This window comes from Aotus nancymaae, unplaced genomic scaffold (genome assembly GCF_030222135.1).
Source record: "Aotus nancymaae isolate 86718 unplaced genomic scaffold, 86718_ANA_hifiasm-v0.15.2.pri h1tg000016l, whole genome shotgun sequence".
NCBI classification, from domain to species: Eukaryota; Metazoa; Chordata; class Mammalia; order Primates; family Aotidae; genus Aotus; species Aotus nancymaae.
The window spans coordinates 64,142,423-64,165,611 of NW_026988428.1; the positions used below are offsets into that span (position 1 = coordinate 64,142,423).

At 41.4% G+C, this 23,189-nt stretch overlaps 1 protein-coding gene and 1 pseudogene across 2 annotated transcripts; one reads left to right on the forward strand and one right to left on the reverse strand.

Annotated features, from left to right (window-relative positions):
• Positions 1-1,654: 1,654 nt before the first annotated feature.
• LOC105734047 (chromatin target of PRMT1 protein-like) lies at positions 1,655-2,533 on the forward strand (annotated as a pseudogene).
• Positions 2,534-3,402: 869 nt separating this feature from the next.
• NECAP1 (NECAP endocytosis associated 1) lies at positions 3,403-22,308 on the reverse strand. Of its 2 annotated transcripts, none has more exons than XM_021666640.2 (8): positions 22,199-22,302; positions 15,340-15,440; positions 15,080-15,184; positions 14,186-14,267; positions 13,258-13,366; positions 12,987-13,170; positions 10,692-10,794; positions 3,403-3,552 (listed from the first exon to the last, which is right to left on the reverse strand). In XM_021666640.2, the coding sequence occupies exons 1-8, from the start codon at positions 22,291-22,293 to the stop codon at positions 3,546-3,548; spliced, it is 786 nt and encodes a 261-aa protein (XP_021522315.1). In that variant the 5' UTR covers positions 22,294-22,302; the 3' UTR covers positions 3,403-3,545. The 2 variants fall into 2 exon arrangements, with proteins under 2 accessions (XP_021522315.1, XP_012332170.1); XM_012476747.2 differs by lacking the exon at positions 3,403-3,552 and adding an exon at positions 8,652-10,376 and having other exon boundaries at positions 22,199-22,308.
• Positions 22,309-23,189: the final 881 nt, after the last annotated feature.

The window sequence follows — 23,189 nt, forward strand, 5'->3', positions numbered from 1 at the left end:
CGCACGGACGCCTCTCAGGCACGGGGTTTTATAGGGAGTGGAGGTGTCCGATTGGCTGTGCCCAAGGTGAGTGGGACAAAATGGAGGGGAGTGGGACCCGGATGAAACAAAATGGAGGGGAGTGGGACCCGGATGGAAGGGAGTGGGACCCGGATGGAAGGGAGTGGGGCCCAGATAGGACAAAATAGTATCAGGTAGGTCCTGATGGGGCTTTTTTCCCGGGCTCCCGGGGGGAAGGAGGCGTGTCTGAGCTCCCGGCAAGGGAGGGGGGCGTTTCCGAGCTCCCGGCAAGGGAAGGGGGCGTGTCCGAACTCCCCGCGAGGGAGGGGGACGTTTCCGAGCTCCTGGCAAGGGAAGGGGGTGTGTCCGAACTCCCCGCGAGGGAGGGGGTGTGTCCGAGCCCTCGGCGAGGCAACCGGCCTTACACAGGGAAACACCAAAAATATGGTAGAGAAGGCAGGGATGGTTTGATTGTTTCTTGAAGAAAATCAATTGGCCTGTATTAGGATTCATGGAGAAGCCATAGGCTTTGATATGCACAGCAACACCCAATTGGCTTGATTTATAATTATGACCAGAGAAAGAGAAACCAATTTATTTGCAAGGCATAAAGTACCAGAGGAAAAATGGGGAAAATGCATTGGAGTGACAAAAGGAAAATGTAATTGAATTTAATCTGAGGTGACTTACAATTCAATGTAAGACCAAGCATTTGTCACAACTGGTGTATCTCATCTAGAAAACATTTAAGGTAATGGACTGGCCTTACTAAACTATACTGACCTAAAAAAAAAAAAAAAAAAAGAAATGAGATTTTCTGCAACTATGACAAAGCATATAAGGAATATTTAAGTCCTGTAACTAGGAGCAGCCCAAATGAAAATGAGTAAAAGACAGAAAACACTCAACTCACTGACTTCTAGAGGCTCCTCACCGAAATCACTGTTAATTCCACAGGTATTTAATGAGCATCTGCTCTCTAGAAAGGTGTATGGGCAGTACTGCGAGTACATAAAAATGAAGACATGGTGTTTCTATTCAAAGAGCTTAAAACAAGTGAGGAAAAGAATTTCAACAGCAACACTCCCCACCCGTTTGCCCCCCAGATAAACAGATCACCTTTCAGACTGGAAGGATAGGTACACATTTCATGAAGTAGTATTTGGGCTAGCATTACACAACGGGAAGGACCTCAACAGGCAGGTATAAAAGGGAAGGTATTCTAGGCAGAGGGAATTTTAATTTAGCAAGCATTCTATAGTTGTGGCATATGAAAAATGACTACTGGTGCTTAAGTTCATTAAAGCATACTGTTAGTCAATGGGAAAACTGAGTTGAAGATGAAATGATATTTTGGACTTTATTCTATAAGCAAAAGAAGGATCAATAGGGCGACCATTTTGTTTTGGCCACAGACGGAGCTGGCGGCCGCTGCAGACGAAAATCAGGAAAGGGCAGGCCAGGTGAGCAGACGGATTTGCCGACTAGACAGCCAACCAGCAACAGCAAACTAAGTTCGCATCCTACCACTTGCGCATCTAACAAACCACCCATCCAGCTACCCCGAGCCCCTCCACCGTCCGTTCAGGTTCGGCTGGTCCCCGGCCGCCTGCCGGAGCCGTGGTGGCAGCCCCAGGAGGAGCTCCTCCGATTCTCGGGATTTGAAGATGGCTGCACAGTCAGCGCCGAAAGTTGTGCTAAAAAGCACCACCAAGATGTCTCTAAATGAGCGCTTTACTAATATGCTGAAGAACAAACAGCCGACGCCAGTGAGTATTCGGGCTTTGATGCAGCAACAGCAGCAGCTAGCCAGTGCCAGAAACGGAAGACCGGCCCGGCAGACGGAGAACGGACCCTCTGTCCGGGCAGTGCCAGAAACGGAAGACCGGCCCGGCAGACGGAGAACGGACCCTCTGTCCGGGCAGTGCCAGAAACGGAAGACCGGCCCAGCAGACGGAGAACAGACCTTCTGTCCAGGCAGCATCAAAACTTAAGCAGAAGAGCTTAAAGCAGCGCCTGGGTAAGAGTAACATCCAGGCACGGTTAGGCCGACCCATAGGGGCCCTGGCTAGGGGAGCAGTCGGAGGACGAGGCCTACCCATAACCCAGAGAGGCTTCCCCAGAGGAGGACTACGTGGGGGACGAGCCCCCAGAACCCTGCTTAGGGGTGGGATGTCGCTCCGAGGTCAAAACCTGCTCCGAGGTAGACGAGCCGTAGCTCCCCGAATGGGCTTAAGAAGAGGTGGTGTTCGAGGTCCTTCCTAGAGGTCCTGGGAGAGGGGGCCTAGGGCGTGGAGCTATGGGTCGTGGCGGAATCAGTGGTAGAGGTCGGGGTATGATAGGTCGGGGAAGAAGGGGCTTTGGAGGCTGAGGCCAAGGCCGTGGACGCGGGAGAGGTGCCCTTGCTCGCTCTGTATTGACCAAGGAGCAGCTGGACAACCAACTGGATGCATACATGTCAAAAACAAAAGGACACCTGGATGCTGAGTTGGATGCCTACATGGCGCAAACAGATCCCAAAACCAATGATTGAAGCCTGCTCACCCTCCCGTGAGAGACTCTTGTTAGTCGACACGTCTGTAAATAACCTTGAGATAACAGATGAGAAGAAATCTCATTGATGCTGGATGGACCTGTCACAACAGGCTATGGACTTACGTGCCACCAGCTTGTGCATTTAGTGTGTTCCTTTTACTTTTTGATACTGTATTGTATGAAGCCCTTTTGTCCTTTGATTTGGTTTTTTGTTTTTGTTGTTTTTTTTCGGGGGTGCGGTATTTTCCCCTCCTTTACCCAGACTTCTCTTTGAACACAAATGCATTAGCCTTGTGGCTACAACACCCTCTTCCTACCTCTGCCTTCCCTCACTTGTCAAATGCTCTGACATGCTGACATTTCTTTTGTTGATCTCTGTTGTCCCCACAGAAAGGTCCCAGAAAAAAAAAACAGTGTTCCTCCCTGATGCTTAGATTTCTGAGGTAGGGTTCTGTTACATCCTCTTCGATAGCCTCTTTAAAATGTTAAGAAAGTCTGGAGCTCAAAAATGCATTCTTCCACATTGATAATTTAGTAAATTGAGAACACTGACATCACTACAGGGCAGCATAAGAGGTTGCTTACATGTGGTAGCAGCTCTGATTTGATCAAAGTTGCTACCATGTACATTGACACCACATATAACCAGCGTGCTGGGTTGAATCCTACTAGATTTCTACCCTTCTATGAGATTTACACACTTTCTCTTGGCTTTGTATCATGTCCAGAAGGGTACTATAGGGTCGGTTTATACCTACAATCTAGAGGAAGAAGCCATTTGATTTGGCAGGTGTGTCAGAATGGAGAATGATGGCGGATGAAGTGCTGGAAGAGGTCAGAAAATATCCATGCTAAAATGTAATTATCCTCATGTTTATCCCAAACCAATCTCGGACTTTTCCACTCATTAGCTTTATTTCACCCTTATTTCCCTTGAAAGTTTAAGTTCAAACAATTGTCAACTGTTCCAGTTTCAGTGAAATCTTGTATTTCTGGTTCATTATAACAAATTATTTGCTAAAAAAAAAAAAAAAAAAAGAAGGATTAATAAAGGCAATTAATAGGAGAGTAAAAAAAAAAACATGAGCAGAGCTTTGTTTCACAAAGATTATTCTGGGGGCAACATGTAAGCTGAATCAGAACTAAAAAAGCCATTGGCAAGCAGACTGCCTAGGAGGTTATCAGAATGGAGGAAGTGAGGAGTAATACAGGCTCACATTATAACAAGACCAGTAGTATCAAGTATAATTAAGGGGAGGTGAGCAAGAAAAGTGACAGTCCACATTTTTTTCCCCAACAAAAACCTAAGTTCTAAGATATACCTCTACCAATAGCAGTGCCTCGGAATCTCAGTAATGATAAGAAAGGACACAGTTCAGAAGTTACCTAAGCCCTACTATAAGAAGGCAAAAGCAGGAGGTAATCAGAATCTCTAAAGAAAGCGTTATGTGTTACTTTTTACATATACATATATATTTTTTTCCAGCTTTATTGAGGCATGATTGACAAATAAAAATTGTATACATTTAGAATATACAATGTAATATTTTAATATATGTATACATTGTGAAATGATTACCACAATTAGGCTAATAAATGTATCCATCACCTCACATAGTAACTTGTGTGGTGAGAACACTTGAGATCTACTCTTAGCAAATTTCAGGCATGTATTATTATTAACTACAGTTACCATGCTATACATTAGGTCTCAGTGCTTATTCATCTTACAGCTGAAGGTTTGTACCCTTTGACCACTATCTCCCTTCTTCCCCCACCTCCTGGTCCTGGGTAACCATGATTCTACTCTGTTTCTATGCATTTGACTTTTTTAGATTCCACTTGTGAGATCATGCATTATTTATCTATGTCTGGCTTATTTCATTTAGTGTCTTCTGCAAACAAAGACAATTTTATTTCTTCCTTTCTGATATGAATGCCTCTTATTTCTTTTTCTTGCCTAATTGTTCTGGCTAAGTCTTCCAGTACTATGTTGAAAAGAAGTAGTGAGTGGGCATCCTTCTCTTCTTCCTAAATTAGAGGAAAATCTTTCAGTTTTTCACCATGGAAGATAATGTTAGTTCTAGGCTTGTGATATATGGCCTTTACTGTGTTGAACTAAGTTCTTTCTATATCTAACTTTAGTGTATTTATCATAAAAGAATATTGAGTTTAGTTAAATGTTTTTTCTGCATATATTGAGATGAGATGGCTTTTGTCCTTCATTCTGTTAAGGCAGTTTATCATATTTATTGATTTGTGTATGTTGAACCATCCTTGCATCCAAGGGATAAGTCCCACTTGAACATGGTGTATACTCTTTTAATGGGCTGTCAAATTCAGTTGGCTCGCATCTTCTTGAGGATTTTGCATCTTTGTTTACAATCAGGGATAGCTGGATGTAATTTTCTTTTCTTGTAGTGTCCTTACCTGGTTTTGGTATCAGGGTAATGCTGATCCTGTAAAATGAGTTTGAAATTATTCCCTCCTCTTCAATTTTTTGGAAGAGTTTGAGAAAGATTGATATCGGTTATTTTATTTATGTAGAAGAAAAGGCATATAAATTGCATTTATTTCTGCTCTGGTCTTTGTTATTTCTTTCTACTAACTTTGGGTTTTTGCTAGTTCCTGCAGGTGTAACATTAGGTTGTTTCTTTAAGATGTTTCTTTTTTCTTAATGTAGGTATTTAGCACTATAAATGTCCCTTTAGAACTCCTTTTGCTGCATCCGATAAATTTTGATATGCTGTGTTTCCACTTTGTCTCAATCTTTTTTGATTCGTTGACCCATCAGTTGTTCAGGAAACTTTCTAATTTCCACATATTTGTGAATGTTCTGGTTTTCATCCTGTTATTGATTACTAATTCCATACTATTACAGTCAAAAGATACTCAGCATGATTTCAATCTTAAATTTGGCAAGACTTGTTTTGTGACCAAACACATTTATACTGGAGAACATTCGATATGCACTTGAGAAGCATGTGTATCCTGCTGCTGTTCAATAAATGTTATGTATATGTATGTCTCTTAGGCTTATTTTGTCTAAAGTGCAGTTCAAGTTCAATGTTTCCTCTTTGATTCTCTCTGACCTATCCATTGTTGAAAGTGGGGTATTCTATTGCTGTGTATTTCTCACTTCAAGTCTGTTAAGAGGGCTGTTCTGCCATTCTTTCGTTCCTTTACTTTCTTAATAAACTTGCTTTCACTTTTTAAAAAAATCCGTTATTTGCTTTATATATTTTGATGCATATATAATTGTTATACCATCTTGATGCATTTACCTCTTTGGGCCAGGCACAATGGCTCACGCTTGTAACCCCAGCACTTTGGGAGGCCAAGATGGGTGGATCACTTGAGGTCAGGAGTTCAAGCCCAGCCTGGCCAACATGGCAAAACCCCATCTCTACTAAAAGTACAGAAATTACCCAGGTGTGATGGCATGTGCCTGTAGTCCCAGCTTCAGGAGGCTGAAAGCAGGAGAATCACTTGAACCCAGGAGGCAGAGGTTGCAGTGAGCTAAAGTTGTACCACTGCACTCCAGCCTGGGCGACAGAGGGAGACTCCGTCTCAAAAAAAAAAAGAATTTACCTCTTTGACATTTATGTAACGATCTTGTGTCTTGCTCTTGTTACAGCTTTTCACTTAAAGTCTATTTTGTCTGAAATACATATAGTATTCCCCCTTTATCCTCAAGGAATACATTCCAAGATTCCCCATGGATGCCTGAAAACCCAGATGGTGCTGAAACCAATATACATTATGTATTTTCCTATATATACACACCTATGATAAAGTTCAATTTATAAATTAGGTGCAGGAAGAGATTAACAATAACTAATAATAAAATAAAATAATTATAACAATATGCCAGAGTCACTACTCTTGTGCTCTGGGGCTACTAAGTAAATAAAATAAGGGTTACTTGAACTTGCACAAGCTTTGCAATACCACAACAATCTGAGAGGACTGCTAAGTGACAAATAGGTAGGTAATGTATACAGCATAGACACACTGGACAAAGGGATGATTCACATCCAGGACAGGGCAGAGTGGGATGGTGTGAGACTTCACCACACCACTCAGAACGGTGTGCCACTTTTAAACTTACGAATAATTTTCAAAGCGTGGCTGACTGCAGGTAACTGAAAGCTACCCCTGCTCTCTTTTGGCTTCCATTTGCATGAAATATCTTTCTCCATGTCTCACTTTCAGTCTGTATGTGTCCTTAAAGGTGAAGTGAGGCTTCTGTAGGCAGAATACAGTTGAGTCTTGTTTTTTTGATCCACTTAGCCACTCTGTGATTTGATTGGAGAATGTAATCCATTTTGTATTCAAAATAATCATTAAAGGTAAAGGCTTACTACTGCCATTTTTAAAATTGTTTTCTGATTGTTTTGTGGCCCTTTGTTCCTTTCTTCCTCTCTTGCTCTCTTCGTTATTTGATTTTCTGTAGTCCTTTGATTATTTTCTTTATCTTTTGTGTACCTACTATAGGTTTTCGTTTTGTGGTTACCGTGAGGTTTATATAATACTTTTTAACAGTCTATTTTAAGCTGATCACTTAAATCACATACAAAAACTCTAACTTTCCCTCCCATATATATATATATATATTTTTTTTTTTTTTTTTCTTATATTAGAGACAGGGTCTCATTATGTCTGCCAAGTTGGTCTTGAATCTCTGGTCTCAAACAATCCTCCCACCTCAGCCTCCTAAAGTGCTAGGATTACAGGAGTGAGCCACCACATTTTGTTTTTGATATCACTTTTCATCTTTTTATACTCTATATCCATTAACAAATTATTGTAGCTATGGTTTTATAAGTTTTTTTTTTTTTTTTTTTGAGATGGAGCCTCACTGTCACCCAGGCTGGAGTGCAGTGGTGCAATGTCAGCTCACTACAACCGCTGCCTCCCAGGTTCAAATGATTCTCCTGCCTCAGCCTCCCAAGTTATCTAGGATTACAGGCACCCGCCACCATGCCCAGCTAATTTTTGTATCTGTAGTAGACAGGGTTTCACCATATTGGCCAGGCTGGTCTTGAACTCCTGACCTCCAGTGATCCACCCACCTCAGCCTCCCAAAGTACTGGGATTATAAAGTATGAGCCACTGTGCCCAGCCTTGATTCCTATTTTTTGTTTCGTTTTTCATTTTTTAGAGAGTTTTACTTTATCACCCAGGCTAGAGTGCAGTGGTACAATCACAGCTCACTGCAGCCTCGTCCTTCCAGGCTCGTGATCCTCCCACTTCAACCTCCCAAGTAGCTAGGACTACAGACACATGCTGCCATGCCCAGCTAATTTTTAAATTTTTTGTAAAGATGAGATCTCACTGTTGCCTAGGCTGGTCTTGAACTGGCTTCAATTAATCTTCCTGCTTTAGCTTCTCAAAGTGCTAGAATTACAGGAGCAAACCACCACATCTACTTAATTTATCTCCTGTGACAATCACTGAACAAGAGCTCTCAAGATCTTTTCTGGTTTCCAAAGTCTGTGACTCTGACTTCAGTTCTTTCTCTTATCCCTTTCATTTCTGCTGATTAGTTAAGATATGAGGTAGCCTAGATCATGAAGACAATTTATAGCGAATTAAATTAACTGTACCAGCAAATAATGAATATTAATTGCTTACACAAAGTACTCTGTTATTTTATAACCACACACAGAAATCTTGTCTCTACTTCTTAAAAGCTTTTTTTTTTTTTTTTTGAGACGGAGTCTCACTCTTGCCCAGGCTGGAGTGCAGTGGCTCCATCTTGGCTCACTGCAACCTCTGCCTCCCGGATTCAAGCAATTCTCCTGCTTCAGCCTCCCAAGTAGCTGGGATTACAGGTGCCCACCACCACACCAGGCTAATTTTTGTATTTTTAGTAGAGATGAAGTTTCATCATGTTGGCCAGGCTGGTCTCAAACTCCTGACCTCAGGTAACCTGCCCGCCTCGGCCTCCCAAAGTGCTGGGATTACAGGTGTGAGCCACCGCGCCCAGGCAACCTTTATTTCTTAATAAAAAGTGATATAAATATATTTTATTACCTACTAGTCCATTTATATTTGGTCAATTAAATGTAAAAGGTAATCAAATAAGCAAATTAAAAGATAAAAGAGGCACCACCTTTTTCATATTTTTAATTACCATTATTGCACCAATACAACATATGCTTTATATACATATATCTTAAACATTTTCCATTTTTCAGGAATTCAAATACATAATATATTATCATCTTGAGAATACAAAGAACACAACATGGAGGAAGATTGAGAAAATAGGTTCCCAGTATTTAGTCACTAGTGATTCAACAGACTTTCCTTTTAGTGTTTTCTATTGGAATTTTAATATGTCCTGCCATGGCTCTGCAAGAATAGAGCTGCCTAGAAAAGGAGGCAATGAAAAGAAAATGGACCCAAAGTCAGAAAAAGTTAAGAAGGAAATCCAGGAAAGTAATATATTTTGAAACATAAGGACTCCCTTCTGCCAGAGTGTACATATCCAGATAGGTACAAAAGGAAAGCAATTATATCTTCCCATTTCATCCTCAAAATTGCTCATTTAGAAACAAAATAGAAAGTACCCATTCATCTAAGAAGCAGAACTTTTTTCACAGCATTGTAAAAGGAATGGCAGGGCAGAGGGAAAGGAAAGTGATGGGAGAACAATTTGCTTTTAAGATACCCTGGGTGACAGGTATCAAAGCCTTGGACAAAACCTGTCACAGTAAAGCTGTGACTCTCCGACTTCCTTCACAAATGACAATATACATAATAGCAGCTTTTTATTAAAGAACTACATGAATTGAAAAGAAATGTTTATGAAAAGGGGCCAGATACCCAGGCAGCGAGGCAATGTGGGTACTAAACAAGAGTTAAGTGCTTTCAACCTCTCTGCTCTACAGATCAGGTTAAAAACTCTACACCCTTTAACTTTAGGTCAAATAACAGGGCAAACACAAATTAATGTCATGCTTCAAATGCAGCAACTAGATGAAGCTGCAAGAAATTAAACACTCCTATAGAATATCTCTTGGAAAGCACAGCCTCTTGAACCTCCTTCATCACAGAGACACCTACTGGTCAAATATGTTGCACAATTCAAATTCAACAAACAGAAAAGAATAGTGGAGGTGCCACCAACACAACCCTCTTATCATAGAAAGAGACATATAAACACACAAGAGGGTGATGGAGCTGCACCCAGCACTGGTTGTTCACTGAGTACAATAAGCCTGAAGGAGGCTACACAGCAGAGACCCAGGAAATAGGTCTTTCTCCATATCTACCCCTATCAAAATTCTGAATTTGTAAACACTGAGGTCGGCCTGTCTATTTTTAGTCCTGGGTTAGTGGAGAAGGAAGTTGCAAGGTTTTTGACTCCCCTGAAATTGCTAAATAGGGCTTCACAAAGAGGCACACAAGGGTCATGAGATGATTTTGAAATAAGTTAGAGAATTTAAAAGATGAGACAAATTTTACAGATGTTAGAGGTCACTCCCCCCTCAAACAGACACTGGTCTTTTGAGCCCTGCATAGTCAGCCAAAACTATGATAAGATCCACTGGTCCCCTACGTTGGTACTAAGCAGGAGATACCAGATACTCTCTTGGCTGTACAAGTAACAATATAGGGGAGTGGCATAAGCCAGCTTGAATGTAATGTTGAAGCTATGAAAAAGATTGTCCAATCATTTTGGTTCTGGGGAGGAAATGGGTTCCTAACTTCCCTCACAGATTGGTGCCCTCAAGGTCATTTTTATTCCTCAGGTCTGTCCTTAATGTCCTGCCAATGCCATTCAGAACTGGACCCAGTTGGATGGCTGTGGTGCCTGGTTTGGAACAGAGCTGCAAGACAGGAGAATAGAGAAAGCCAAAGACATAATATTAGGATAACAACTCCATTCTTTACTTAATAGTTTCTAAGAAACCACAGCCTAGAATTTCCAAAACCATACTTCATGGCAATTCTACTTACCAAGGCCTGAAATATCTCACTCAAACCTCATCCTACAGAACTACTGTATTTCCTTCGCTAGAACTCCTGCGAAAGACTCTAAGTGACCTGCAAATTCATTACTTTTCTAGATCAAAGATTTCAATTGACTGTACGTATCTTCTATACCCTGACTGAGAGTATGCTAGTTTCACTATGCCCATTACCTGGATGCAGTGCTGAAGTCTCCCCACAAGTCGTTGCTTGCAGAAACAGGAGTTGGTGCTGGCGTCGTGACCGGAGCAGGAGAATCCAAATCTAAAAGGATATCTAAACACAAGGTAAGAAAAGAAAAAAGAAAAACATAATCAAAATCTTGGAGATAAGAATTTATGTTCACACAAAAAAAAGTCTGTACACAAATGCCACAGCAGCTTTATTCATAATGGTCAAAAACTGTAAACAACGTAAATGCCATTCCATGGGCAATAGTTAGACACACTGGTATATCCATATCATGGAGTACTACTCAGCAATAAAAAGGAACATACTATTGACATACACAACTTGAATGAATCTCAAGGGAATTATGCTGGGTGGAACAAGCCTATCCCAAAGGTTACATGCTCTATGATTCCTTTTATAGAATATTCCTGAAAGTGACAAAATTATAAAGATGGAGAACAGACTGGTGATTGCCAAGGGTTGGGAACGGGGGAAGAAAGGATGAGAGGGAGATGTGTGTGGTTATATAAGGTTGACACAGGGGATCTTTGTAGTGATTAAAGTGATTAAACTGTTCTACAGCCTGAAATGATGGTGGATCCATGAACCCATACATGACAAAACTGCATAGAACTGGCCAGATACAGTGGCTCACACCTGTAATCCCAGCATTTTGGGGGGCCAAGGCAGGAGGATCACTGTAGCCCAGAAGTTCGAGGCCAGCCTGGGTAACATAGTGAGACTCTGTTGCTACAAAAAAATGTAAAAATTAGCTGGGTGTGGCAGTGTGTACCTGTAGTCCCAGATGTTTGGGAGGCTGAGGCAGGAGGATTTTTTGAGCCCAGGAGTTTGAGGCTGCAGAGAGCTATGATTGCACTACTGTACTCTAGCCTGGGCAATAGAGCAAGACTTTGATGCGAAAAATAAAAAACAAACAAAAAAACCTGCAGAGAATATACACATGCACATAAATATGCACAGATGAGAACATGTAAAATGGTGTAAGCTGAATAAGATGAGAAAGTAGTGTCAGTGTTAATTTTTCATTTGTGATACTTGACAATAGTTTTATAAAATATTACCAATTGAGAGAAACTGGGAAAAGAACAAACAGGATCTCTTCATATTATTTATTATACTGCATGTTAATCTACAATTATCTTAAAATAAAAATTTAATTAAAAAAAAAAAATCTTAGATACTATCCCCAGTGTCTCCTGGCAACACTTACTGAAAGAAACAAGCTGTGACATTTTCACCTCAAAAATCCCAGAAAGAGAAAGCTTACCCTTAGTAATCAATTCAACAAATTGTCTGCATTGTCCATCCAACACATTAAGTTAAAATTCACAGATTCTAAGATACAGTTCCTTAATCTTAGAAAAATTCTTTTCTCAGTTCCAATGCTCTCATTTTTCAAATGAGAAGCTATAACCATACTTATTCTTTCTCCCACCAGAAAGAATGAAAGTGTATGCACAAAACTAGCTATCTTCTCCTTTTCTCCCAAATGCTCTTGTGAAGAAATGGGAAGGTTTAAGAAATAACATTTACTAAATGGCTACTACATTCCAAGTGCTATGCTAGGTGCTATCAAATAATTTAACCCTCACTATCTTAAGATGGTATTCTTTATTTTATTTATTTATTTTTTAATGAGATAGGGTCTCCCTCTGTCACCCAGGCTGGAGTACAGTGGCACAAACATGGTTCACTGCAGCCTCAACCTCCCAGGCTCAAGCCATCCTCCCACCTCAGCCTCCCAAACAGCTGGGACTACAGGCGTGCACCACCATGTCCAACTAATTTTTGTATTTTTTTGTAGAGACGGGGTTTCGTCACATTGCCCAGGCTGATCTCAAACTCCTAAGCTCAAGCAATCCACCCACCTCGGTCTCCCAAAGCACTGAGATTACAGGGGTGAGCCAAGGTGATTTCACATCTCCAGTTTGTAGATAAGGAAATTGAGACTCAAAAAACTTAAGTGGTGTTTACCAAGTAGCAGAGCCATGACTAAAATCTTGGTCCATCTGACTTAAAAGCCTATAAGCATCTAACCAAGAAAAAAATGAAGGAAATAGTCTTTTTATAAGCATATATTTTCTGCCAAAGAACCTATGAGACACTATGACTCTTAGTTCCAGAAAAGCTTTGATTCCTTGGTAGAAGCTGCCAGAATCACCTTGTCAGTACCATGAGCTATTTCGTAGCAAAAATACCAAATCTCCTTGACAAACAGGTGTTTCCCAATTAAAACGTAAGATTGGATTTCTTAAAATCAGAAGTACTAGATTTACCTGCATCACTGCCTCCATGGTTAGATTTTGGAATGGGTGGTGGGGTGACATGATTGCTGATGGCAACTGAGGAGGATGGTGGGGGAATAGTGACTTTGCCTCCTGGCGGAGGTGGGAGTAAACTCAGGCCCCCACCCTTTGCAGTCCTGGGCTTAGAAGCACCTCCTTTCTTGGCTGTAATGTTCTACAAAAGAAAAAAGGGAGAACAAGAGAAAGATGTCACAGGCTTATAGAAGCACAGGAAAACAAAATTTTTAAAAACCATACTCACCCCGATACTCAACTTGATGGTTTGCCCTTCCTTGAAGCCCAGATCCAACTTAGGACGAGCATCCATTTCTTGAGATTCCTTGGAAATCTCAGATTCCTGCTTTACCCACCTTTGGGAACATAGCAAGTTATCTTAGTTTGAGATTTCCTGAAAGCAGAGTCTGACATACAAATTTGGGTTAATTTACCTTTATGAAATGGGATTCCAGAAAGCACAGTGAGAGATAAAAAAGAATAAGAAAAGAAAGGAAAAAAAGCCAAGGGAGAAAACAACTGGGGTTCAATCCCACTGGGGACTCTGAAAAATCTTAAGGAATACATATTAGACTTGCCCCTTCCAAAAGGATGGCATTTAGCCAATTCCCATTCCCCACAGTTGGGGGCTGCTCCTGAGAGGGTGTTAGTTGCTTAGTCTTTCCAAGTTAAACCTTGCGCTTAGCTTTCTACAACTTCAGAGAGCTCTGAGGCAGAAAAGAAAAGATATGCTTGCTTTTGAGGTAGGAAGCTGACAGTGTGCATAGCGCTGTCAACCCCAGCTGCACCAAAATCAAGCGGGCTAAAGAAATGTTGCAATAGTCACAAAACATGTCAGCTACATAAGGCAGTAAGAGTGGCACACAACTCCCCAGATAAAGCCCTGTTGTTACTGTCGGCCTCCCTCTACCACCTAAAAGATGGGGCAAATTCACCAGAGCATCACTTCAAACTACAGCACAAGGGATCTAAAACATATTGCAGGCTATAAGGAAAGGAAACACAGAATAGATACAAAGATGACCTAAGGAAACAAAAGTGAATGGGGAGATTTATATTCATAATGAAGTAGTTTAAGAAATAAAGAAACTAGGAGGTAAAAAAGATACTGCCCATTCATGTGAGAAGCAGCATTCCTATAACCAACCTGGTAACTAAGGACAAGCTTCACTCACTTGAAGTGATCCTGCAAGGAGACATTAAAGTCGAAGGCATCTCCCCGATCTGTGAAGCCAATGCCAATGAAAGCACTGCGCCCTGTGAAAGAGGTAGGAACACTCGACTAGAAGTATCCTCTACGGCAGGATGCCCCAACCCCCAGTACCCATCTGTGGCCTGTTAGAAACCAGGCCGTACAGCAAAACTGGGTAGTTGCAACAGAGGCCACTTGATCTGCAAAACTTAAAGAATTTATTATTTGTCTCTGTTTGCCAACCTCTGTTATAGACCATGGAGAAAAGACTGAAAGACTGAGAATGACTGCCCCACACATAGATGATTCAAGATAGTCTCACCACAAATAATAAATAAGCAAAATGTGTTAATTCTTTTTTTTTTTTGAGACAGAGTTTCGCTCTTGCTGCCCATGCTGGAGTGGAATGGCATGATCTTGGCTCACTGCAACCTCCACCTCCCCAGTTCAAGCAACTCTCCTGACTCAGCCTCCCAAGTAGCTGGGATTACAGGCACGCGCCACCATGCTCATCTGATTTTTCTATTTTTAATAGAGACGGGGTTTCATCATATTGGTCAGGCCGGTCTCAAACTCCTGACCTCAGGTGATCCATCCGTCTCGGCCTCCCAAAGTGTAAAATGTGTTAATTCTTTTGTTAGGTATACGTTTTAATTTATAAGTCTACATATGAATTACCACATCTTGAACTTTTGTTCATATCTAGCACAAATAACATGTTAATACTTTTCCTTTAGCAACTATAGTAACTTTAGATAAAGGGAAGAAAAAATGCAGCAAACCAAAGAAAGATAAATGCAATCAGACACACGTTCCATGGCTGTGCATGCACCTGTTTCCCTAACTTCATCCCATTCAAAAAGCCCATTTCTCTTACCAGTTCCATCCTGGATCCGGATTACAAAGTAGCGGCTGGAATCTGTCACTGTCTCCACGGCAATACCAGGATATTGTTCTACTGGTGCCTGGGCAAAGAGCTCCCCTGACAGATCAGAAAAAGACTTTTTTGAGCAAAGAAAGCCAAAACCCAGAACTCTAGTTAACAAGTATTTCCATTCCAGTCCCCAACTTGAAGGTACTCGCAAAAGCACACCAAACTAATATCCTTATTGTTAGAGAGTCACCTGCAAAGATTACCTGAAACTTTATCCTCGAGTTTGATATAGGCAATCTTCCCTTTTGAAGTGATTCGGAGGCGACCAGTCCAATCAGGCTGGTCTAATTTCCAGTCAGATGCCCTAGGACAGGAAAAGAGAAAGCCTCAGGCACATGTTTTTAATTTACTAAAGCCTACCCAGAATCTTTTACTGTATCTCTACTTCCCTGTCCTAGATTGCCTATTCTTTCTACCTATTAATCAACAAGAATAATTCATGATCTGTTTAGATGCCTCATGTTATATATAGTCCAAAGCAAGTAAAAGACAGTGCTGCTACTTGAGGACTTTGGAGTCTGATAAGCATCATTAAAAACATGTAAAAGCATGAATAAAAGCAATAAAAAATAGAATTTTGGCCGGGTGCGGTGGCTCAAGCCTATAATCCTGGCACTTTGGGAGGCCAAAGTGGGTGGATCACTTAAGGTCAGGAGTTTAAGACCAGCCTGGCCAACATGGTGAAACCCCATCTCTTCTAAAAATACAAAAATTAGCTGGGTGTGGTGGCGTGCGCCTGTAATCCCTTGGGAAGAAGAGACAGAGTAACTTGAACCTGGGAGATGGAAATTGCAGCGAGCCAAGATTGCGCCACTGCACTCCAGCCTGGGCGACAGAACAAGACTGGGTCTCAAAATAAATAAATAAATAAAATTTCTCATAATGATGCTATTTTCAAACTATAGATGGTATACTAGATAACAATTGCTTTACTGATCAGATAACAACAAAGTCTACTAAATTAAATATCCTAGGTAATGGCAGCGCTCCCAAATCACTAAATATATTATCTTTCACTGAACTCAACCAATATTTATATAACACTTATTAAGACAGAGGCACCACTGTTCTAGATGCTTAAGACACAACAGCAAGCAAAACAAAGATTTTTACCCTCATGAGGCTTACAGTCTAACAGAAGATAGGAGATAAAAAAGAAGCATAATAAATAGCATAATTAGTATCTTAGAAGGTGGTAAGTTCTAAGGTAAAGAGAATATATAGAGGCATATTAGGAAGATTGAGAAGACAGGGAGAGTGAACAGATTGTAACATTCAAGAGGGTGGTTAGAGTAGGTCTCGGTAAGGTGAAACGTGAGCTAAAATGTGAAGCAAGTGAGTTATCTACCCATACGGATATCTAGAGGGAAAGGACTCTAGGCATAGGCAACAGCTAGCACAAAGGTGCTGAGGTCAGGGCATGCCTGGCATGTTTGAGAGACAGCAAGAAAGCCACTGTGGTTAGAACAGAGTAAGACAAGGTGGCGGAGGTAACAGAGGGCCAGATCGTGCAGGCCATAGTAACAACTTCAGCTTTCACTCTGAGTGAAAAAAGAGCTATTACAGATTTTAAGCAGAGGTGTGACATGATCTCCCTTATACTCTAAAAAGATTACTACAGCTGCTGTCTGGAGAAAAGCTGTAGGGATAAGAGGACTGAAGCAGGGGGATTAGCTAAGAGACGACTGCAGTAATCTAGAAAAGTCACAATGGTGGCAGAAGTGGTTAGACTCTGGATATATTTAGGGTAAAGGCAGCAGGATTTCTAAGGGATTAGATGTGGGATAGAAGAGAAAAAGAGAAGCAAGGATGACTCCAAGGTGTTTAGCCTGAGCAAAGGAGTTCCAATAATTGAGATGAGGTGGAACGTGTCTAAGAAGAACGATCAGGGATTCAGCATTAAATATGCTGAGTTTGAGACGTCTAATAGATTTTCAAGAGGAGTAGAGTAGACAGTTAAATATATGAGACAAGTTCAGGAAAGATATCTGGGCTGGAAGTACAAACGTCCATGAAAACATTAGAAATATACAAAATGTAGTATAATCAACTTGAACAACATCTAAGATTGATTATGACACATTTTACAAAACATTGCATTTGTGATTTGTTTTGCAGGAGTATGGAAAAGGGATTAGCAAAGTAAAAGTTATTAATAATTCATCCTTGAGGAAACCAAAGACTAATACTTAAAGGCTAGAAAAGCAACAATAAGGTATATCTAAACAAGAATGAGTTTAACAAGATGAGAGGTAAAAAGCTGAAAGGAGGAAAATGAAAATGAGCAAAGAAAACCTTTGGTTTTACAGGATCTGTAAAATAAATCCTTCCCATTCTCTTTCCTCTTGATTCCCTGCCCTCAAAGACCCTCAAGTACCTAAATCTGATCCAGATTAGAGAGCTCTAAAGTTCCTCATCTATCATATTTTTTTAATGAGTCATTACTAATTCTAATCATGTAAGCCATTAGAGCTAATGTAAGCCACCAAGAGCTAATGTAAACAGGCTATTAAAAATATTAGGAAGAGCCAGGCACAGTGGAGCATGCCTATAATCCCAGCGCGTTGGGAGGCTAAGGCAGGAGGACTGCTTGAACCCAAAAGTTCAAGGTTGCAGTGAGCTATGACTGACCCACTGCACTCCAGCCTGAGCCACAGGGCAAGGCTCTGTCTCTTAAAAAAAAAAAAAAAAGTTAGGAACAAGCCTATTAGACTATTAAATGTGTTTTTCTTGGACAAGTTCCTTATCTTATATATCTTGCATATCTAGTGCCCAATATTTAACAAATTCTGTAAGTAAATGGACATTCATGACAACAGATTCACAGTAAAATTCCAAATGTACGTTTTATTAAATCCTTACATTAGTTATGTGAAATAGCCATGAAAAGCCTATCATATCTCTTTATCTCTAAATGACAGAAAGGGTAACACAGTAAAGTCTAACTTCAAAGTCCATTATTGTTTCATTACATTGAAACACACTATAGAGGTTAATATTGATTTAGCTAAGGGAAGAGGGTAGTGAATAATTTTTTAAAAAATAGTTTTATAGGTTGGAAAACTATTTATTTATTTATTTAAAAAATATTTTTTAAATAAATTTTTTAAAAATTTATTTTAAAAATTTATTTAAAAAATTAATTTTTAAAAAAATAGTTTTATAGGTTGGAAAACTGTTTTCTAACCGTGTGTGTGTGTGTGTGTGTGTGTGTGTGTGTGTGTGTATGAGAGAAAGAGAAAGAGAGAGAGAGAGAGAAAGAGAGAGAGAGAGAGAGAGACGTGCGATCTTGGCTCACTGCAACCTCCATCTCCCAGGTTCAAGCAATTCTCCTGCCTTAGCCTCCAGAGTAGCTGAGATTACAGGCACTGGCCACCATGCCCAGCTAATTTCTTTTGTATTTCTAGTAAAGATGGGTTCTACCATGTTGGCCAGGCAGGTTTCAAACTCATGACTTCAGGTAATCCATCCGCCTCAACCTCCCAAAGTGCTGGGATTACAGCCGTGAGCCACTGCGCCCAGCCTGCTTTCTAACCATTTAGGTTTCCTTTTTTTTTTTTTTTAAAGGAGTCTCGCTCTGTCATCCAGGCTGGAGTGCAGTGGCGTGATCTCAGCTCACTGCAACCTCCACCGCCTGGGTTCAAGCGATTCTCCTGCCTCAGCCTCCCAAGTAGCTGGAACTACAGGCACACACCACCATGTCTGGCTAATTTTTTTGTATTTTTGTAGAGACAGGGTTTCACCATGTTGACCAAGCTGGTCTGGAACTCCTGACCTCAAGTGATCTTCGCCCCTCAGCCTCCCAAAGTGCTGGAATTACAGGCATGAGCCACCGCACTCAGACTGTAAGTTTCTTCTCAACCCAAATTTTCTTTCTCAAAGTCTAGAAGTCTGGTAAGTGAAAGTCTGGGAAGGAACAGCTTACACTAGGTAAATTAAAGTCAATTATTCTCTTTAATCTTATCAATCAGTCAAGGAAGAATTCCTCTTGCTTGCTAAAAAGCCCTTTGTCCTTTAATATCAGCCTAGACAATGAATACTGCTCATAATATAAAGTGGGTTCTGGTAAACAAGAAAGATTATGCAGACAAAAAGAAAACTAACATTTACAAAATCAAGCATTTATTATGTGCCACGCATTAGGCCCATTCTTGTGTAAATTAAGTGAGAGGACCCTGCAAGGTAACTATTGTTATATTCATTTTTTACAAATAAAGAAACTAATATTCAAAAGTGTTAAGTGATTTGCCAAAGATAACCCAGCAAATAAGTATAGTGATTCAAACTTAATTCTGCTCTCTTCATGTACTGTACTAAAAAAGTGACTAATGACAACATGCCTCTTGGAGGATTAAAAAATGCCAATAGGCGTGGAAAACATAGAAAGAGTAAAATCAAGAAACGGTTTTAATGGCTCAGTTCAGTTAACTGATATAAGTATAAAGGTTGTGGAAAACTAGGAAGCGAAGATTGAGAATGCAGATGGGGGATAGAGGGGAGATGTTTTAAAAAGCATGAAGTAGAAGAAAAAGACTATAATCCCACTTCAATGTATATTATATCCTTTATGAGTCTTAACTCCTAAAGTTGGAAGTAATGAGCTATTTGACCTTATTTAACAGTTCCATCAATGCTAATTTATGTGATTAGGTTTCTCTGTGTAATCTACTGATTTCTTATTTCAGTTAACATTTACAGAGTACCCAAAGTGTACCAGATACTATGCTAGACCCCAGGAATAGAAAGTTAAAAAGATCTCAAGTTGTTCACTCTAGTCTGGAGAAAAAAGGAGACTAAACAATCCATTACAATACAAAATGAAGAGCCCTGGAATAGAGACAAGAATAAGGTGCTATGCAGGAACAGAAAACCAAACCCCACATGTTCTCACTCGTAAGTGGGAGTTGAACAATGAGAACACATGGACACAGGGTAGGGAACAACACACACTGGGGACTGTCAGAGGAGGAGCGAGGATGACAGGTTGATGGGTGCAGCAAACCACCATGGCACATGCATACCTATGTAACAAACCTGCACATTCTGCACATGTATCCCAGAACTTAAAGTAAAAAAAATAAAAAAAGAAAAGAAAAAACAATGAGGTGCTATGGAAGCACACAGGGTGCATATCTAAGCCAGAATGGAAGGGTCACATAGGGCTTCCCAAAGAAGGTGATGTCTAAGCGACTCATATAGTACCTGTAACTACCATTCAAAAGTATGTTGATTTCTACTCAAGGTCAGTTTGGGGTCCAATTAAAAGCTTATTGAAAACAGAACTGCTACCTTTTTGCCAAAGGTGCAACCCAAAGGGCCCAGTGTACAGGTCAGCAAGCATAAAAATATTGATTCACGATGAATAAAACTCTGTTAAGGGGCAAAATAATAGACATAAGGAGAGGGTAACTTTTCAGCCAAAATAATGATAAATGCCAGGAGGAAAATCACAATGGTGATGTGGGTCAGAGAGAGGAATAAGGACAGTATCTTGGCCGGGTACAGCGGCACCCACCTGTAATTCCAACATTTTGGGAGGCTGTGGCAGGAGGATCACTTGAGATCAGCTGGGGGAACATTATCAAGATCCTGTCTACACAAAAAAATTTAAAAATTAGCCAGGCATGTTGGTGCATGCCTGTAGCCCTAGCAACTTGGGAGGCTGAGGTAGGAGGATCCCTTATGCCCAGGAGTTCGCAGCTGCAGTGAGCTATGATTGCGCCACTGCACACCAGCCTGGAGGATAGAATGAGATCCTGCCTCTCTTAAAAAAAAAACAAACGATGGCTAGTGAGGTGGCTCATGCCTGTAATTCCAGCACTTTGGGAGGCCGAGGCGGGCGATCACAAGGTCAGGAGTTCACGACCAGCCTGGCCAACCTGGTGAAACCCCATCTCTACTAACAATTCAAAACTCAGCCGGGTCTGGTGGTGCGTGCCTGTAATGCCAGCTATTTGGGAGGCTGAGGCAGAAGAACCACTTGAACCCAGGAGGCAGAGGTTGCAGTGAGCTGAGATCACACTACTGCACTCCAGCCTGGGCAACAGAGCGAGACTCCGTCTCAAAAAACAAATAAACAAAAAACATAACAAACAAATAGTATTTATAACTGCTTTATTGTATTTCCAACATTCTTTCACATCCATTATATGATTTAATTTTATTCTTCCAAAAACCCTTGTTAAGTATATTATCAGAAGAGCAAAGGTACCATCACTAACAGGTTTTCTTTTTCTTCTGTTTTACAGATGAGAAAACTGAGCCTTGGAAAGGCTCGCACGCATCTTTTTTAACATGTAGCCCATGAACTTTCAACTACATAATGTCCTATAGCATCCTCAGAACCTCACAGCCATTGGATTACAAGGTGGTTAGTTAGGCCCTACAGAGAAAAATACTGCCTCAACTTTGGAGAGAAAAGGTGTAGGAGAGATTAAGAAGGGAGGTAGGGAAGGAAGACAGAACATACTATATAATCATCAAGAAAATACAAGGAGAAGAAACAGAATGAACAATCGTTGTAAAGCTTATGATCATAACCTTTGCTCACTGGTAAAATAGCTGAATGAAAAATCGAATGGTGGATGATGACAGTTGGTGACGAAATTGACAACAGTACAAAAAATAGATCAGATCATCCAGAGAATGGCAAGCAATACGATCACCCGTAATTGTGCATGAGGTACTGGAAAGGTGTGTGTGACAGAGAGGACGAGGATGATAAGCTGAAGGACGCAGGGAAGAGCGAACGAAAGGGGGCTGGCGATGGAGCAGGCACGACTGAAAGTGGATGATGGGGAGCAGATGGGTGTCCCGGGGGGTTACAGGGGAGGCGGAGTGAACTAATGCAGAGTGGTAATTAAAAAAAAAAAATGGCAGAAATATGGTGACAGTCCAGAGCGGAGATGGAGCAGGAGGTGAGGGAGATGACAACCCAAGTAGGGAGTTTAGCAAGGTGACAATACAGAGGTAGCAGTGGCAGGGACAGGCAGCGTGCTAGCTGAAAAGGAAGCTGTCATCTGCGACAGAGTACGCGTGTGCGGCAGCGCCTCGGGGTTGCACCTGTAACCGCGGTTGGAGGCCCGGGGCGGAATCCGGTAGACGCTGACGTCGGGCTTCACACACAGCACAGACTCGTACTCCAACTCGGCCGCCATCTTGGCTCCGCGGTCCGCGCTGCCGGGGACGAGACGTAAGACCGTGGGCGGAGCGCGGGAGGCGGAGACGCAAAGCGCGACAACTTCTGCTTGCGTCACTTCCGCGCGAGTTCAAGTTAGTTTCTGAGATTAACCTTTTCGGTGATGCGGGGAGCCATATTGAAACCTGGAAACGGTGAGGGTGCACGGCTCACCATCTTGGGTAATGGCAAAGATGCCTCTCAGTGCTTGACCCTCGTTATGGAAATCTCCCTCCCAGAGAGGTGCTTAAAAAAAGCGCCATCTTCACGCCTGTAATCCCAGCACTTTGGGAGGCCAAGGCGGGCGAATCACGAGGTCAAGAAATCGAGACCATCCTGGCCAACATGGTGAAACCCTGTCTCTACTAAAAATACAAAAAAATTAGCTGGGCATAGTGGCGCGTGCCTGTACTCCCAGCTACTCGGGAGGCTGAGGTAGGAGAATTGCTTGAACCCGGGAGGCGGAGGTTGCAGTGAGCCGAGGTAGCGCCACTGCACTCCAGCCTGGCACCTGGTGACGGAGTGAGACTCTGTCTCAAAAAAAAAGAAAAGAAAAAGAAAAGCACCATCTTACTCTAGGCAGGTGCCCCCAGTGCACTAGAAGGATGAGGACCATATTGAATCCTGACTTCCAGGAGTCACTTCCTAACTGTAGTTACCTGGCAGAAAAGAGGCATCTGCCAGCCGGTAATCCCAGACGAGGTGCCTACAGAGAAATCATGATCTGATCATAAATACGGTGGATTGCAACTCTCCAGAGTCTAAACGCTGAAAATACCCAGCGTGATTTAGTGCCTCACACTCTTTATCTCCAATTTTTCAAGACGACACCTGTTGAAATATTTTGCCTCATTTTCAGCGTATATTCCGATTATC

Bases quoted from the DNA above. Each gene is read 5' to 3' on its own strand.
- NECAP1 (XM_012476747.2), bottom strand. From the start codon at position 22,293: ATGGCGGCCGAGTTGGAGTACGAGTCTGTGCTGTGTGTGAAGCCCGAC. The intron at 15,185-15,339 runs GTAATCTTTGCA...CTGATCTGTCAG, and splicing joins ACTCGAGGATAAAGTTTCAG to GGGAGCTCTTTGCCCAGGCA. The intron at 13,367-14,185 runs GTGAGTGAAGCT...ATGTTCCCAAAG, and splicing joins TCCTTGCAGGATCACTTCAA to GTGGGTAAAGCAGGAATCTG.